The sequence below is a fragment of the Terrapene carolina genome, unplaced genomic scaffold (assembly GCF_002925995.2).
Source record: "Terrapene carolina triunguis isolate 2854851 unplaced genomic scaffold, T_m_triunguis-2.0 Scaffold558, whole genome shotgun sequence".
In the NCBI taxonomy this organism is placed as follows: domain Eukaryota; kingdom Metazoa; phylum Chordata; order Testudines; family Emydidae; genus Terrapene; species Terrapene triunguis.
In genome coordinates, this window is record NW_020664909.1 from 8,291,502 (window position 1) to 8,309,544 (window position 18,043).

Here is an 18,043-nt window from a genome sequence, read left to right on the forward strand (position 1 = left end):
AACTGCGATAGCTAAGCCTGAAATGAATCTGGGCTTTTCTCTCTACAGAGCTGTATCCCATCAGTGAAAAATATGGGCGCTAAGGCCAGACCTGATGCAAGTGCATGCAGATTCTTTGACTTCAGTGGAGCTGTGCTGGCTTAACACAGGTATGAGAAATTCTGACGCCTTGAAAAATTACAAGTTTGATATTTTGTCAACTACTGAATTCACCTGTTCAGAACTACAAGTTTTTCCTGTCACTTGGGATCAGTATCCCAATGTTTCATTCCGCAGCTAAAGCTATCTGAATTTCTAGCATCTGGAAAATTGTTCTTGTGAGATTTCCAGCACAGTCTTTCTTTAATTTCAAGTACTTCATATTTTTGGTCGGGCCAGAAACATTGCACCAGGAGAACAGTTTCCTAGCAGGAATCAAGCAACAGAGTGGGACACTGAAAATGATAAATGTAAAAAAAATAAATAAACCACACTGTCAGGATCTCTTTATTTAAAAAGAAAAAAGGAAGTATGAAGGCATGAAGTGATTCAGGTTTCATTTAAAGTGGCAATGAAATACTGAGAATATGGTTCCTTCTTAAATCCAGGCCAGATTACTTGTTCCTGGTAGCAGTGTGATATGCTGGTTTTACAAAGACACCCTAGGGAGCATATTTAGGTATTCATAAAACAAGCAGCCTATTCAAACCCACAATAAAAATGTTTTTTCTAATCATATAGTAATACTGATACTTAACCCTTTACATTCTTTGAGCATTAATGAATTAATCCTCAGAGCGAGAGCTGAGAGAACAACAGGAAATGTTTTTGTGAACCTTTTTGAGAATTTGGAATAATATTTTGATTTGGGCCTGCTGTTTTTGTTTGCCTTTCACAAATATTTGTGCAACTCAAGGATTGTTTGAATATTCATACAAGGACCATAAATTTCAGGCCCGCATCTAAGATTTGCTTAATAAAAAAACAATTTTTTGTGTGTGCCATAACGCTTTATAAAAGGTCATCCAGTCAGGAAACCGAAACAACACCATGGGATTCAGGTAACCAATTGAAGTTTAAGACGCAAATTCTGAATAGAGAGTAACTGAGTGAACTCTCACTTCAGGCTGTTTGTGAGCAATCTACAGGCTAAGATTTGCTGACTTAAGCTACGAAGAATTTGCATTATCAACAAATTAATACAAATAATTATCTGTTTACAGACAATCGACAGTGAGAATAGTGGACTAAACTAACCAAATGAAGAGAACTCTAAGTTCTACTCACAACATCCAATGATGTAGGTTTGTATTACTCCTGTTGCCCAGATGAGGAAATTGAGGCACAGAGAGAATAAGAGACTTGTTTAACACCATCCGGAAAATCAGTGGCAGGCCTTGAATTAAAATTTGGGAGTACCTAGCTGCCAGCCATGTGGTCAGTCTACTAGACCATGCTGCCTCTCTTAAGTTTTAACTATCTTTTATGTGTGTCCTGAACCATTAAAAATTAGAATAAGAACTATGGCCAGAATTGTCAAAACGGCATGATACCCACAATTACAAGCGAGTGAACCAAAAAATGAAAAAAAAAATCATTTTGAGTAAAATGAAACATTTTATTTTAATTGACACCGAACATTTTGTTTGGCTTTTGAGTCTAATATTTATACAAAATTGCAATAAAAATCCTGAACAAAAAGTGGCATTTTCTTTTTGAAAATGTGAAAATGAAACATTTTGATTTTTTCTGATTTTTTTTATTTAATTTAATTTAATTTTTTTAACCAAAATTAGTCAATCAATTTGACACAAATTTGCGAAATATTTTGGTCAACCCAAAACTGCATTTTTCAGCCAAGAAAATGTTTTGGACAAAAAAATTCACCCAGCTCTACCCACAATCTATACCACATTGTCAAGAGTTTGGCATCCACTGTGTTATGTTGAAAGCTGTTGTATGAGCACTTAGGAAATTCTGGCTTTTTTCTTTAGGTGCCGGCGTGGGAGCAGAGCTCTTTTGAAAATCTGACCCTGAGCTTTTCTGAAAGTCTAGTATTCTGTCTTCAGGATTTTTCAGAAAGTATTACACAGAGTTAAACTTCAGGGCTATTGTATATAAAACTCTGATAAGTAGGTGCCAGTAGTTGACTTTCAAAATTCAAAGAAACAGTATCATACAATTTTGTAGTAAACAAATATAATGTACACAGAAAATGTTATAAACAGTATTTGGAATATTCACCAGTATTCACCAGTTCTCTTAGACAGTGTTGCCAACTCTCATGACGATTTTGAGTGACTGGATTTTGGCGGGGGCTAGAGCCCATCTGACAATGACATGAGACTCTCCAGACCCCAGGAGAATTTGAGCCATGCTGGGGAGCAAACCCCCTCTGAATGGCTGCCTGCCCTACTTGCCAGCTTCCTGGGCCAAAGCAACCAATCAGCAGCTACAGGCAGAGCTCTCTTCCTCTCCTCAGCAACCTGACGCCATTCTCATGGGTGAGGGGGAGCAGAACAGCTCCCCTGTCTCCCCTCCCCCTCCCCCCCCCCCCCCCCCCCCGTGAGCAACAGGGATGGGATGGCATCTCTGCTCCTCCCACCATGTAACACCCGGCCTTTAAAGGGGAGTAAGAGACCCTGCTGCATCACCCAGGCCTAGTAGGCTGGGGATGGGGGTGTGAAAAGCCTAGGAGGAGCAGAGGTGAGGCTGGGGACAGACCCGAACCAAAGACTGGAGAGACAGGATTGTTTGCTGGGCAGAAAGCAGACAAATGTGGGGTTGAGCGCTTCTGCAGTGGGGGCCAAAATCACCTTAACCCAATAAATTTGAGGGAAGGTACAGCATTAATTTTCAAAGGGATGGGGAGGAGGAATTGGAATATCAATGGACAGGCCAAAAAACACAAGATCGTCTTTTTTGAGTTTGGCAATACTTCCTGCAACACCCCTGCTATTCCCATTCACCTTAATACTGATTTCCAACAAACCCTCTCTTTTGTCTTTTTAACTCTCACTCTGCTCTGTCCATACATCTCCTTCAAGATTGACACTATACTTGGCTATTCCAGCCCATGTTTCTCCCCTGTAGACACTCATGTAGAATTATGGAGTGTTGGGACCGTGTTGGAGACCTTCAGAATAATATTCCTTGTTATCAACTGGCAGATTGAAAATTAGATCCCCCAACATGCATCTGCTCATGTGACATCTAACCTTTCCCTTTCCCAATATCCCATCTTTTGGTTCTCCTTTATTTGTAGCCAGATGAACACACATACACAACTGCATTTACCTTTAAATTTCCATGAGTGCAGATGAAAGATCATCCATATTAGCTGCCAATACTTGTTTTTCTGAATTACAAAGCAGCAGTAGTCATCAATCTATCCAGGTTTCAGTGGGAATTTCTCATAATTGTTCGGCAGAAGGAAATGTATTGGTATCACGGAGGGGAAGAGTCTAATTATATAACTTACAGTAGATGACGATTTGGCATGTCCCTAAAGGGAGTAGTGTATAAAAAGGGAAGTTCAGAACTGAATGCCTTCTGTTGCCTGCTCATCTGGTTGATCTCACAGCTGAGATGATATTCACATGCATTTTCTTCTCTTGGATCTGGGCGATGGCAGCAGGTAAATTTTCTATTCTTTGGCTAAAATTGTATGTGAAACTTTGTTGACCAAACATCCTGCTAACCTGGTGATGTACAGCTCTTATAAGATCTTTGCAGAAGCCCTTGCTCCTCATTTACCACCCCCTGATTAACACCATCAATGATATAACACTTCTGGCCAGACGCAGCTGTATTGTGCTTGGTGACGTGACCTTGATAGAAGCTGAAATGAGCTTGATAATGCTTCCTCTACTGCCACGGCATTATTCATGTTTCTACTTTATGGATAGTGTCTTTAGTTTGATATAAAAGGAGTGTATCCATTAGCTCGAGGCATGTGTACATATTTATTTAAAAACTACAATAAAGCAAATGAGCCACCTAAACTGCGACTTGCTTTCAGCTTACGTTACGACAGAGATTTTTGGTTATGCAGTGTAAATGGATTCCTTCTGGTCAGGATGGGGTCGTCTGTAATGACTGACATACAGGCTACTTGATCCTTGCCACGCCGCCCTGTGTGAAGGAAATATAGCCACATCGTATTGTGGGACAACCGTCTACCTCTTCAAGAACACTATATGTAGTTTCTCATGCTGAAGCAGCAGTTAATGTATAAAACGCTATTTTCAATGCGGTGCCTGTCGTTGCTGGCATCTTTCTTCACATGCTGGTGTACGGTCCACATACTGATGTAAACCAACCAAGTAATGTTAACTTTGGCTGTGTGAGAAAATTGGTGTTGAGTGAAAGATTAAGACTGGAAATCTCTCACTTGTCGCCTTAATGGCATTTCAACCTGCTTCTATTCATTTAAAGAGAAGGAGGACAATAATTTTTCATGGAGAGCTTCACTCCCATGATTCTCTGGCTTAGAGAGACAGGTTTTCATGGGCATGTCCCCTTCTAGCTGATAAGTCACCAATACTGATTCTCAGAACATTTTATTCTATGAGCCGTCAGAAAGGGCTCTGAAGGTGGCTAGTGGTCCATGGACTGTGTTGGAAAATAAGTTATAATTGAAGCATTCACTCTAAACTTCAGTCTGACTTGACCTAACCTTTCTGGTCTCTGATAGATGTGTATGTAGGGGATGACAAAATGTGTGTTAAGGGCAAGGTGGGGGGCTAGGGCTTTATTAATTCCCTTCCAATTGGACAGATGTCCATAGGGTCCAGAAATCATTAGTATAGTGGAGCTGCTCATTAGCTTAAGAGTAAGTGTTGTGTGAGTCTTTAGTACAGATCGAGCAGACAAATGTCTTCATCAGAAATAACATAATTGCCCTTGTTCTTTTGATCTGAACTGGCTTTCTTGCTGGAAACTTTAGCAGACAGGCCAAGGATTGAATGGGCTGGGAGAGTTGCTTTATTCGTCATGGTGAAGTTTAATGTCCCAGTGTGATTCACAGGGAATCTCTTTATGGAAGGTCTGAAGGCAAAGCATGCTAAGAATTCTCACTCAGAAGTTGCAGAGGGGTGTTGCCTTGGTAAATAATGGAATCTCTGTTTAGAATGTGCCATGAGTGGATGAAAGTGAATCTCAAAATTATGTGTGTGGTCTGCCCACAGGCTCTCTGCAGGTAGTTCATAGGAAGGTCCAATCGTCCAAGACCGGAGAAAATGTTACTTTCCAATGCCAGCTTGTCATGGATCATGAAGTGCTGCAAGTCACCTGGCAGAAGGAGAGTGGAGAGGGCAAAGGCAACATAGCAACCTACAGCAGGATTAACGGCCACAGAATCCTGGGTAACTATAGCAGCCGTGTGACCTTCACCCAGAGCGAGCTGACAGTCTCTGCCATTACTGTTCATGCAGTCACCCTGCAGGATGAAGGCTGTTATAAATGTATCTTCAATACGTTTCCCATGGGATCCATTACAGGCAGGACATGCCTCAAGGTTTACGGTAAGACCTCATCATCACAAAGCGGGGCTTTGACCTTTCAGAAACTCCAGCCGTTTCCTAGTTTGTGATTGTCTTTAGTGGCAGCGCTGGTTAATCTCTTTCTTTCTCAGTGGGAAGGTGACCTAATTTTCCCTTCCTCATTGGTTTTTACCTCTGAGAGGGAAGCAGTGGTGAGCAGAACTGTGTGAATAATGGATTGTTTCAATTCACTGGCAATTAAAAAAAAAAAAAAAAAAAAAAAAAACCAAAACAGTTCGGGTCAAACCAAATTTTTTTTGGCAAATTGTAAAGTAAAAACAACAGTTCATTTGGGGTCAAACAAAAAGTTTAGTATTGATAACATGTAAATGTTTTGTTTAAAATTTGACCATTTTAAAATGTGTTTGCTTTTACTAAAACAAAAGGAAATTTTGACAGTCATTTTGAACTGAAAAACCAGGTTTTGTTTAGAAAGTCAAAACAAAAGATTCAGATTTTTAAAGGTGTTTTTTTGTTTGTTTGTTTGTTGTTGTTTTGTTTTTTACTAAAACACTTCTGGAAAACTGAAGGAAGAAAAACCAGGGGGGATTTTCTTCAGAGCACTCAACCCTATATTCTATGTTGCTCTGATCTGCCTGTTAGCAAACTTCTCCTTTTGAAAAGTATTTATTTTCTGTTAATGCACGTGCTCTCGGGAGCATTTGTTTCTGTGGTTTCGGTCATAATGTATACAGTGAAACCTCACCATTGTTCACTTCTCTAATTGACAAACATCAGTGTTTGGAGTTTCTGAGCAGTATCTGGTGGTTTTGAACAAAAATCTACTGGCTGAATGTTGTTGTTTGGTCTCATATGAGCGAGATGTCTTTGTTTTTAACATACGACTACTTTTACATAAATGGTGAAGGGTTGTTATAAATAAATTAAACAATACTGGTTAAAATGGATGATGGTGGGTCTTGCCATATGGAATGAGACTAATAGCCCTTCCATGGTAGCTGGTAGCAGATTCTTCAGAAGAAGGTATAAAATCCATATATGCAACAATTACATCATAATATGCGTTTGGGTTAGGAGAAATCTCCCCACAAGCACTTAGTGGTTGGTTTGTGAACCATGAGAGTTGATATCCCTTTAAAATCTTAATTTTATTATTGTGTAACTGAGGAAACTTTTATATCAGGAAGTGACCAGAGATGTCTTAATTATGTGGGTGCCAAATGCTAATGATAGTTTGGGGATAATTACATGTCTCATTCTTACTGGAATCCCATGTTTCCTTTTCCCCACACTAACTAAAAGCTAAGGTTTTTGTACTGAGAACTTAGTCAGAGGATACATTCTGGGAAATGTGTGACAGAAACCAGGGCCGGCTCCAAGTTTTCTGCTGTCCCAAGCGGAAAAAAAAAAAAAAAAAAAAAAAGCTGGGGCAGTGCAATCGCGCCGCTTCACTCTTTGGCAGCAGTTCGGCGGTGGGTCCTTCACTCCCTCTCTTCGTCTTCGGCGGGACTTCGGCACTTAGCGGAAGAGAGGGACTGAGAGACTTGCCAACGAATTCCCGCCGAAGACCCGGACGTGCGGCCCCAATAGTGGGCAGAGTGCTGCCCCTTTGTATTGTCCGCCCCAAGCACCTGCTTCTTTAGCTGGTGCCTGGAGCCGGCTCTGAGAGAGACAGGCCGTGGCTACACTCAAAACTTCAAAGTGCTGCTGCGGGAGCGCTCCCGTGACAGCGCTTTGAAGAGCTAGTGTGATTGCGTGCCAGTGCTGGGAGAGAGCTCTCCCAGCACTGCAGGTACTCCACCTCCACGAGGGGATTAGCTGGGGCACTGTTTACACTGGTGCTTTACAGTGCTGTAACTTGCTGTGCTCAGGGGGGTGTTTTTTCACTCCCCTGAGCGAGAAAGTTGCAGTGCTGTAAAGCGCCAGAGTAGCCAAGTCCACAGTCTGAGGGCCAGAGGTTGCACCCAAGTACAGGAAAGGCAAATTCTGCTCCCATGTAAATGATGGCTTTAATGATGGAATTATAATGCGTGGAACTGCTGAATCAGATCCCAGATGCATTAACTTGGCTCTTTGTTCTCTAGTGAATGGATTGAATTCTGTAAAGTTTACTGCATGTGGGTCTTTCAGATGAAACTGTAAAAGCCCAGGTCCTGACTGATCTATGTGGGTGTTACGATCCCAAGGCGTTCTTGATAAGAGCAGGGATTTGTCCTGATACCGGTGGCCAAAATTCTTTCTCTCCTCACACTCCTGTATGTAAACCTTACGGTTATCATCATCTGCTACAGAAAGAGCTGCATTTCTGAGGATCTTTTTGTATCCAATAGAGTTTATAAAGTACTTAGGGATCCTGTAGGGTGAGATAACAACTTCTAATTAAAAAAATAGCAGTAGGGATTGTGTTATCTTGGTTGGTGGGACTTCACCCTCACAGAGTAAATATTGTTCTACATCACTCACTTGCCCACCCTGTGAAGGAAGAGGGGTTTGAGGCTAAACCAGCAGGTGACTGTATTAAAAAGGATGTTGGAAAAGACTCTAGTTATGTTCATAGGGCCACTGATCTAGGGCTGGCAAATACTGGCTATTGTCCAGGCAGTTTACAAGAACACTTAATAATTCCAGACAGGAACAGGCCAGGGAGTGGTTTGTTTTAAATGTTTAAACTTTCTAGGTGCTCGAATAGGACTGTAAGACGTCTCCTTATCAGGGATGTTAGTTATTGATGGACCATACACACAAGAATCTTATCACTGTTTAATACATAAGGCAAACGTACCTTTTCTGAAATATATAAAATAAGATTTAGCATTTGGATGGATTCCAGATCATATCCTAAGATCTTTTCCCCTTGTTTCATATCCAGTGCTATCCTCAAAAAATATTTTGCGCACTCTGTCCAAATAGATTACAAATCGTTTTCCCCAGCACAGGCACCTCATTTTGCATAATTCATTTGTCTCTGTCTCAAAGCTACTTAAAGCCCTGATTTATGTATTTATTCTCATTGCTATTAATTGGGGGTTAACATGTTTAAAAAAGTGTGTGTGGGGGGGAGAGTATTCCTACTCTCTAGGGACATGATATGAGAATGGCCCCAAAGGCTTTCTGAAACCTTCAGTCACTCACAGCAAGGTGCAAATCAATTTATGGAGATCCCAGCTTGAACTGAAATTGTCAGTTTACTTGTCCTGGAGGGGTTGGTGGGGATTACAAGGGAGTTTACCTTCGAGTGATTACCTGGCAGTTATGACCTCTATATTTCATATATGCGTTATTTCCCGTGTTGCCACCATAACTTCTTTCTACCTGTTTAAGGGAAGTGAAGTCAAATCAGGTGGTGTATACCATACTTGCAGGAAGCATAGATACGGGGGAATGGATAGGTTTTCAGGTGGGAATTTCAAAGCTGCCTTGCTAAAACAGGAGGGAGAAACCTTGTGAAAATGGTAGTGTGTAGGAGACACTTCCTTAGTTTAAAAAACGTCCAAGCATCCCCTCCAACATGTTTTTTATTACATGATCTCTTTCAGAATTAAAGATCTACAAAATATTACTAAAGAAGAGTAAATAGAAGTTGCTGAAGATTAAATCTGAGGGAGAGAAACAATTGTTAACTAGTGGCTAGTTTAGGGAGAATCAAGATTGGCCAGTTTACAGAATCCTTTAGGAATTTGTTCCCGTGTATCTAGATATGTTATAAATAGCTTACACATAGCTGGCACCAGTCCTCTGAAGATCTCAAAGCATGGTGGATAAGTACTATCCCTATTTCATAGATGGAGAAAGTGAGGCGCAAAGAAATTGAGTTACTTGCCAAAGGCCATGCAGTGAGTCAATGGCAGAGGCACTCCCAATTCCTGTCTACAGCCACTAGATACAATTGTAAACCCTAAAATAAGACCCAGTCCTGCTCTCATTTGAAGTCAGTTGTAAATCTTCCACTGACATCAGTGGGATCAGGGACAAGCCTTAGAGTAGATCATATTCTCTATATCTGAGTGTCCTTTTTATTATTTAATAATAGACAAAAAAATTAAATATAACCAAAGTTATTAAGTGTTAGTAAAGATGAATGAAACATTTTTCATCCTCTGTATATTGGAGTTGGAGAGCTAATTAGGCAGAGAATTGGTGAGATCAGCTGTATAGGTCTTCTGTAATGATCACTCTTTGTTCTAATATGGGTAGGCAGAGGACGGTCTAGTCAGAATTGGAAGGAAATGAGATTTGGGACAATAGTTCTATTCCATGCTGCCATTTACTCGTATGTCTACACAGGAAAAAAGTATCCGTGGCGGCGAGTCTCCGAGCCTGGCTCTACAGACTCAAATTCGCGCTATGGCACTAAAACTGGCCGTGTAGACTTCCCTTCCCCTTCTTGGGGCGCCAAAGCTCGAGCTCCAGCCTGAGCCGTAATGTCTAGGCAGCTATTTGTAGCGCCGTAGTGCGAGTCTGAGTCCACAGCCTGAGGCTGTGAAACTTGCTGCCACCTTATTTTGCTGCTGTGTAGATGTATGTGACTTTAGGCAAGCTCCGATACCTCTGTGCCTCAGTGACTGCTCTGTGAGCTGAAGACAGTCACGCCTACCTGACTTGGTAAAATGATTTGAAATGGGAGGTGCCATATAAGTGCCATGTATTCTTATACATTCTTGTAAATGATTCTTTGCTGATGCTCCACTAAAGCCCTCCCAGTGGAACGTTGCAGGAAACATTGGCCCATGTGATCTGTGTAGGCTTTGCTTCACTGTTTCTGGATGTCACAATCCAGTATTTGAAGCCGATGCAGTGGGCGGAGGTAGTCAAAAGCTGTTATTTTTATGTACCCTGTGAAAAAAAGAAGAAGTTCAAAGAGTTATTTGTGAACCGAAACAGAATGCTCTTTGTGAGACTGAGCCCTTCGATTTCCAGACTTACATGGGAGACTTTGAGAAGTTCCAGCTGAAATCCCCATTGGCTCTGACCCTGCAGTTTTAAGAAAAACGCTATTGTAATTTATCAGCACTATCAGTTGGGTAATGTGACAGTTCCTCTCTTGATCAGTGATGCGGGGAAGTGAGAAGCTGATGGTGAAGTCTCATGAGCAAGCACAACCACCGTAAACAAATTAAGTATGACTTGGAAAAACTACTCATGCCATACAATCTAATGTACGTGAAATTCATTGTAGGGATAGAGACATAAGATAAAAAATAGGATCAGCTTAGTGTTCCCCTCCAGAATGTCTCTGTCTCCAGCTCTGAGTATGGAATGGCTGTAGCCTCTCCATTATTAAGGTTGCCACATGATGTCCTAGTTTTGCCCTCCTACCACTATGGCTTGGAAAATTCATCCAGTCTTGTCAGGTTCATATTGAATGGTACGGGGGCAATATAAACTTGCTGATCCCACACTTTCCTTTAAGTTACTTTCTTGTCTGTTCCATGAATATGAATTTTTAAGAATAATATCGTCATTTACCTGTGCAAGAGGAAGCAATGGTTTATAAAACACTCATAAACCTGGGAATTTCCAAAAATAAAAATGTTTGTTTAAAAATCGGTACAGTTGCTAACGACGACAATGAAGTTATCGATCACATCACTCACAAGCACAGCACTTCGAAGTTAGGTAATGAATAGTTCATCACAGCATAAAAGTTGCATTGCCCACAGCAGAACTCTTAGCTCTGACTCTAATTAAATTAGAGCTTCTGCGGCTGCAATTACATAATACTCTGGTCAAGATTTTCAAAAATAGGTGGCTACATTTGGGCTCCTAATCCCATATTTAGGCTCTAACCCTGCACAGATGCATCACTTACATGTGTGGTCGCACCGAACGTCATGGAACTGTTCACATGGTGAAGTTACGTGCCCACATAAGCCTTGGCAGGATGGGGGAATCTGAATCAGTGAATTGGTTTTCACCAGTGCTGAGCACCTATCAGCTCCTGTTGAAGTTAATGGAAGCTGCTGCATGCTCACTCAGCACTGGTGAAAACCAAGCCTCTTAGGTTTCTAAATCCATATTTAGCCACCTAACTTCAGGAACCCATTTTTGTAAATCTTGTCCTTAATAATAATAATAATAATAATCTCTACATGTAAACACACCCTAAATGTCATGTAAAAGAAACGGAAAAAAAAATGTGCACATTCATGACATACACTGATCAGCTGCGGGTACATGACCACATAAATATGCAGTAAATGTTATCATACATTGATTGGAAGTTGTCTGTGTGGGGAAGCTTGCACTACTTCTGTATAAACAGAGAACTTCAGTTGCAGGGCTGAGAGCCCCAGAATCTTTCATCTAGCAGTAATTCCCCTTAAAAAATTAAACAGAAAAGAAATAGAAATCTGGCTGAATGGAGGTGATCACTAATTTTAGAGCTATCTGATTTCTTACTTCCCAAGGACACCACCTGCTGCTTTTTACCAACTCTTTAGCACTCTTGTTGAAATCTGATAATGATGTTATTGGGACTTGGTCTGTGACACCCACGTTTCTACTCTCCCCGCCTCTGATTTGGCTGCTTTCTTCTATGATGAATGTGGGAATTTTGCTAATATTTTTATTATTCCTATGCATGCTTCAGATTCCCTCTGTGGTTTGAATTGCTATGTTGAATTGCGAGCCCAAAGAGTTTAAAAAGCTGCTTTTGAGGCAGCGCAGAAGATGTGAGGTGTTGGGTCACCTAACTGTCTGGGGTGGTTATTTAAGGACAGGCTGAAACCGGCCCATATTAGTGGAGGATCCAGGAAAAAATGTGGATAGATAGAAGCTCTTACCCGTGAGACAGACAGACAGACTGAGAGAGGGAGAGACAGAGCCAAGATTGCTTCTACAGCAGCTTGGCTGGTTAGAGCCCTGACACTGGCCAGTCTGAAGTCTGTGTTGGCCTTTGCATCTCTGTACTAACTAACTATAGGACCTGGTGACGCTGTGTTCCAGTTGGCTAACAAACCCCACTCTGTTTTGGAAAGGCTGCCTGAGATCACTGCAAATACTAGCTGAGGTGCATTGATCCCAGAAGAGGACAAAAAGACTCCTCTTCAGAGACCATCTCAATTGGACTTGCGAAGCAGAGCTCATGGTGTGAAACAGGCGTGCTGGAGCCCAGAGGCTCAGGCTATGTCTACACTAGAAACGAGACAGTGGCACAGCTGGAGCAATGCAGCTATAGAGCTGTAGTGTACACACAATAGAGTGACAGAAAGGGTTTTTCCTTCCCTGTAGTAAATCCGCCGCTCTGAAAGGCTGTCTACACTGGGGCTTAGGTTAGTTTAACTATGTCTCTCGGAGGTGTGAATTTTTCACACACTGGAGCAATGGAGTTGGACTGACCTAACTTTCCTTGCGTGGATCAACCCTCAGCCTTGGAGCCATTGAGGCAGCGTGGGATACCCTTAAGGAAGAGTGGGATCCCCCTGGAAGTCTGGCGCACTGAAGGGGTTTCTCTAAGGGATTGTTTAAAAGCTATGGCATAGTGCAGATCCTGTGCTTCCATGACTACCTCATTTTGGCATCGTTGTCTGACGTTTTGAAAGTCCACGTGTCACATGCTGGGCCCTGTCAGGTTGAGACGACAGACAGCACTGAGCAGTAAAACCAAATGCCGTGCTTGTTCTCTTCAGTCAACAGCAGACATAGGCACCAAGTTCTTCTTTGCTGAAGCATGCTCACTAAGCTACCGTAGTGAGAGAGCTGCAAGTGTTAATAATGGGTTTTCCTTCTTGTGCTTAACAGCAATATCGGAGCCCAAACTGGAGGCCAAGCTTGTGTCCAGTCCAGACAGTGGTGAGGAGAAGGTGCTGGAAATAAGCTGCTCAGTAACAGGGAAACCAGCTCCAATGATCAGCTGGAACCTGTCCCATCGCCTTCAGCAGGAGCCAGGACAGTATCTCATCAATCACTCAGACCAGACTGTGACTGTTATCAGCAATTTCACACATGACCCCTCCAGGATTCACTGGGAGAACCCAGCTGGCTGTGTGATCCAACATCCGCTCCTAAACCTGACGCTGACTCTGTCCAAGGATGGGCAGGTCCAGGGTGAGTGTGAGCTTGGTGTGGGGAAGAGGAAAAAGGAAGCTGTGTCCTCTGATACAGGAGGGAGAAGAGTAAGAGACAGTTCAAAGGAGGGGAGCCAAGGGCAGAGGAAAGGGAGGTGACCCCAGAAAAGCTGGAAGAGAATGATGGAACTCTTGGTGCAGGATGGAGAGAGGACAAGGATCTTTAGGGCAGCTGAGAGAAGTGGGGAGGTGGGTCTGGTACACATGGAAGAGAGAGAAGAGTGACTGGTGCTGACGCTCACCTAACACCAGGCCACAGAAATAAAATGGCCCCCATAAAAACCTTGGGCACAAACTGTTGTGTATATAAACAGTGCATGAGGCCCTGGTGAAGGAATTTTGTTTGGAAGTGCCCCTCGTATATGCCGCTGCATGTGGCCCCTCTCCCTTCTCTGTCAGACCCTTGTACCCGTAGCCTTTCCTTTTCCTTCTTTCCCTTGGAGAATGGTGAAGGAGTGTCTGACAGATAGTGGCAGCCCATGTTAAAGGCTTGCTGATTTTCCCTACAGGCCAATCAGCAACAGTCGACGCTGTAACAATCTACATATTGGTTGCTTTGATTCCCTTGGGGTTCTTGTTCATCTGCTTCTGCATCTTGTTCATCCGCTGGAAGCGACAACACCAAATGGATAGAAACAAAGCTGATCTATGTTGGGTGAGTCTTCCCAAAATACCTCTCCGGGGGCTAGTCTGTGCTCGTAAATACATCCATGGCTGCTACACACTGGACCCAGACTTTAAACATTGGGCTTGTTAATAGTTGTCAAACTGGCCTCTTAGTGTTTTTGTGATTCCTGTTTAATCTTGTTTGAGAATATGACAATGCTGCTGTAACACAGTCAAACTCAGGCTTCATTCTTCGAAGGCACAGGGTTCTTCTGATCCTGATAGTACAGGTACCTATAATACAGAGCAGAGAGAGACTCAGGGGTCTGTAGGGAACAGGGCTCAAACTAAAATGGCTCAAAAACAGTTTAACATGGCTGAACAACTTGATTAAATAGCCTAATAACTGTAAGCCACGTGGCCTAAGCCTTTTGGCTCCTTTACAGGGCTCTGTGTCCATGGCTTGGCCTAACGTAGAGTTAAACAACAAACTGAAACTGTGTTTCTGTAGCCACATATTCCTAATACTTTGAACCATTTTATATTCAGGCAATAAATGTTTTAGACTCTTGAAACCATAAACTTATAGTACACACCTGTAATGCAGAGCAGAAGGTGACTCAGAGATCTGTAGGAAATAGGGCTCAGATTAAAATAGCAGCCCCGTACCCGAGCCAGGGTAGGGAGTACCTAGAAATTACCCCATCTATTTGTGTGCGTGTGGCAGAGAGAGGTGTGGAGAGGTAGGTCCAAAAATTCAACCACTGTGCAAATTTCACTATCAATGGAAAATCATAGCACTTCCTTTTGTGCATGCCTTACACTGCTACTTAGTTCTTGCCTATTACCATTCATTTTTATATCTAAGCATTTTGAAAAGGGAGGGTGAATATCATTAACTCCATTTTCAGGTAGGGAAACTGAGGCACAGAAAAAGTTAAGTGACTTTCCAGAGATCATCCAGATCTGACTCCATCCGTATCCACCCATCTATGATGCCTATCTTGGTGGAAGTAGTGTTTTGAGAAACAAAAATGGAAATGGTTTAGTCTGATTTACAGTATGGTCCTTAAACAGTTTTCAGTACAAGATCAGGAGAACCACTGCTGGAAAATACTTTTAGCAACAGCTCAACATTGTAGAGAAAGCAGCACTGTGCAGAGAGGCTAAGATTAAAGATCATTTGTGGAGGCTGTACTGCTCTAATCTCTGGAGTCCCATTGGTGGAGCCATGCGGGAGAACCTTGTCCTCCATTTCTGGTACAGGCAGAAGCAGTCCATCAGCACACAAGGCAGTCAGCCTTGCGCCTTACTCCAGCACTAAAATCATTCACTTTTTTTAAAAAAGCCATGTGTTTCTCTTCTGCCAGGTTCTTCCCTTATGCACCAAGGACATGAGGCATGGACAGTGCACAAAAAATGATAAACAAGGCCCTGACAAGCTTCCTCCCTTAAAAGCCCTCTTGGACAGATGAACACCTGGTGTTGGAAGAATTTTGCTGAACAGTGGTGAAATGAAAACAGTGCTGGGTTTGGATGTGTGAAACTGATGTCTAGCTGTACTTGTAACATCTCAGACTTCCACATGAATCACATTATGTGCAACTTGCCATGTTTTATACAAAAAAAAAAAAGAAAACCCACAAAATATTTTTATATCTATTTATGTTTGAATAAATGAGCCAATAAGCATAGTTGTATATAGAATGCAGTAGGTATTTATATGAGACTGTTAAATTATAGTTTTGTAGATCTGCACAATAAAATGCAGTTTTGTATTTTCTGACATCTTTGTATTATGGGTATTTTTTGTTGTTGCTTCTAATGCCATGAGCCCCAAGGCTGTTTCTTTGAGGCCTGCGGGGCTGTGCTGGATTTTATGATGCTGGAAGTCGTGAATTATCTGCAAGAGGGAATAGATAAAGCATGAATTAACTTTGCAGTGGGTTCTCCTCTGAGAGGTGCTGCAAATACAGTGATAGACAAAGAACACTGAGAGGAACCAGCAAAGCAGCAGCCACTGGTGACCCCCATAATAAGCTTCTGTAAGACATGGGGACTTGAACCTAAAGAGATAAACCCAGAGGCTGCAGCAGGACCAGTAACCACCCTGAGAAACTGGAGGCAGGAGCAGGCCTTAAGCCACGAACCGTCTGTCACGGGAAATCTGTTAACTGGCACTAACAGGATCTTGGGGCTTGTCCTCCCCTCATCCCTTCTCCATTCCCTGCAACTAACTTCCCTTTTTTCCGCAGTGTCCTGCTCTGACCACAATTGGTTTCTCCACGTGCCTTGACTCCCTTGTATCACAGTTGCAGGAAGGAGTTTGGAGTAGGGCATTGGGGGTAGACGATAAAGGGATATTTAGCCCAGCAGGGAGAGGAGGCCATGCTCCCAGGGGGGACAGCACAAAGGAGGGGGAGGCACTGGAGAGTGGGAAAGGAACAAAGTTATGGCTGGGCCTTGAAGCAAGGGAACACGGGAAAAGAAAGGGCTGGTGCTTGAAGCTAGCCAACCTGTCAGCAGAATGAGTCTGGACAGAGGAGAGAAGTCAGGACAGGAGAGGATGTAAAGAGAGCACCCTGGGCAGCAGCTGCAGGGGCTGTGTGTGGTGGTGGTGTGGGGGAGGGGGGGTTATGAATAGTGGGAGGGAGAGGAAGGGGAAGCTCAGGAGGCAGAGGCTGAAAGGGGGTCTGTTGTGGCAGTTGTGTAGCAGAAGGGAAAAGCTTAGAGAGCAGCTGGGTGTGGAGGAGAGGCTGAGGGCCCCCTTCTGGGCATGGAGGGTTCTGAAGAAGGGTAGAGGGGCGTAAGGTCAGTATGGGGCAGCAGGTTTCTGGGAGGCAGATGGAAAGGGGAAGATGGAAAAGCTGGGGCTGAGAGGGAAGATTGCTAAGTTGAGGGGGACAGGGAGGTTGGGGCTCCAGGAACTTCGTGAACACTGAACACATCTTCTGAGCAAAGGAGGAGAAAACTGTCAGTTGGGTCTATGGAGCAAGTGTTTCTACAGCTGCCAGATTGGTGTTTGAAGTTGCAAAGGGGATCATGGGAGGTTGGGATGGGAGGTGTCCAAGAGGCAATTGGAAGAGGAGGTTCTGGATAAGGCCATGTCGAGCTGGGTTTGGATGGGTTGTTGGATGGGTGGGAGAGGCTAAGTGCAATGGTATGTGGACTGTCAATTTGCTCTGGTAAAAACCAACGACCAGTGCATTTAATTAATGATTTGGAGCCACATTCCTTTCCATCCTTAATGATGCCCAGTGTTCTGGTAAAGCCTAAAATTACAACTTTTGCAAAGCAGAATTTAAGTGGGGGAAGAGCAGAGTAAGGGGATAGATAGGGTACATGGGTGAGTGAATACAGGGTACAGGCAGCATTTATTATCCACTGTTCAAGTCAACTGGAACTGGTCAAAATTTTTCAGAGTAAACTTTTCTTTCTTGCCAAAAAATAGTATCTTGAGGTTAACTGATGCATTTTGTGAATTCGTGTCAAATTTACCAAATCTGTGATTGGAAAAGAAAAGTGAAAAAAATTGAAACATTTCATTTTGATATTATTCTAAATGAAACATTTTGATTTCTCTTTTTTAACATTTCACTTTAATTTTTGAAAAACACCTCAAACAAAATGTTTTGTTCAACCCAAAAGAATTTTTCCCCTTTTTTTTGGCCAGAAAATAGGTTTTTGGTTTTTTTCATTTTTGGGTGGATCCGAATTTTTTTTTTTTAATTTTTGTTTAGCCGCCGAATTGAAAAATCAGTTCTGCACGTGGTTCTAAAGTCAACTCGTACAACAAGAAGCCACTTCAGATTGGTAATTAGTGAATCATTTGTAAACAGCACCAAATCCTATGTGTTGTTTACTGAAAATGCACATCCAGAAGGGAAA

General features: G+C 42.5%; 1 protein-coding gene across 1 annotated transcript; it reads left to right on the forward strand.

Moving 5' to 3' along the window:
- The first annotated feature begins 94 nt into the window (after window positions 1-94).
- LOC112106884 (OX-2 membrane glycoprotein) lies at window positions 95-15,630 on the forward strand. The gene is made up of 5 exons (XM_024200357.1): window positions 95-149; window positions 5,169-5,504; window positions 13,224-13,529; window positions 14,059-14,204; window positions 15,526-15,630. Exons 1-5 carry the CDS (start codon window positions 95-97, stop codon window positions 15,628-15,630), a joined length of 948 nt encoding a protein of 315 aa, XP_024056125.1.
- Window positions 15,631-18,043: the final 2,413 nt, after the last annotated feature.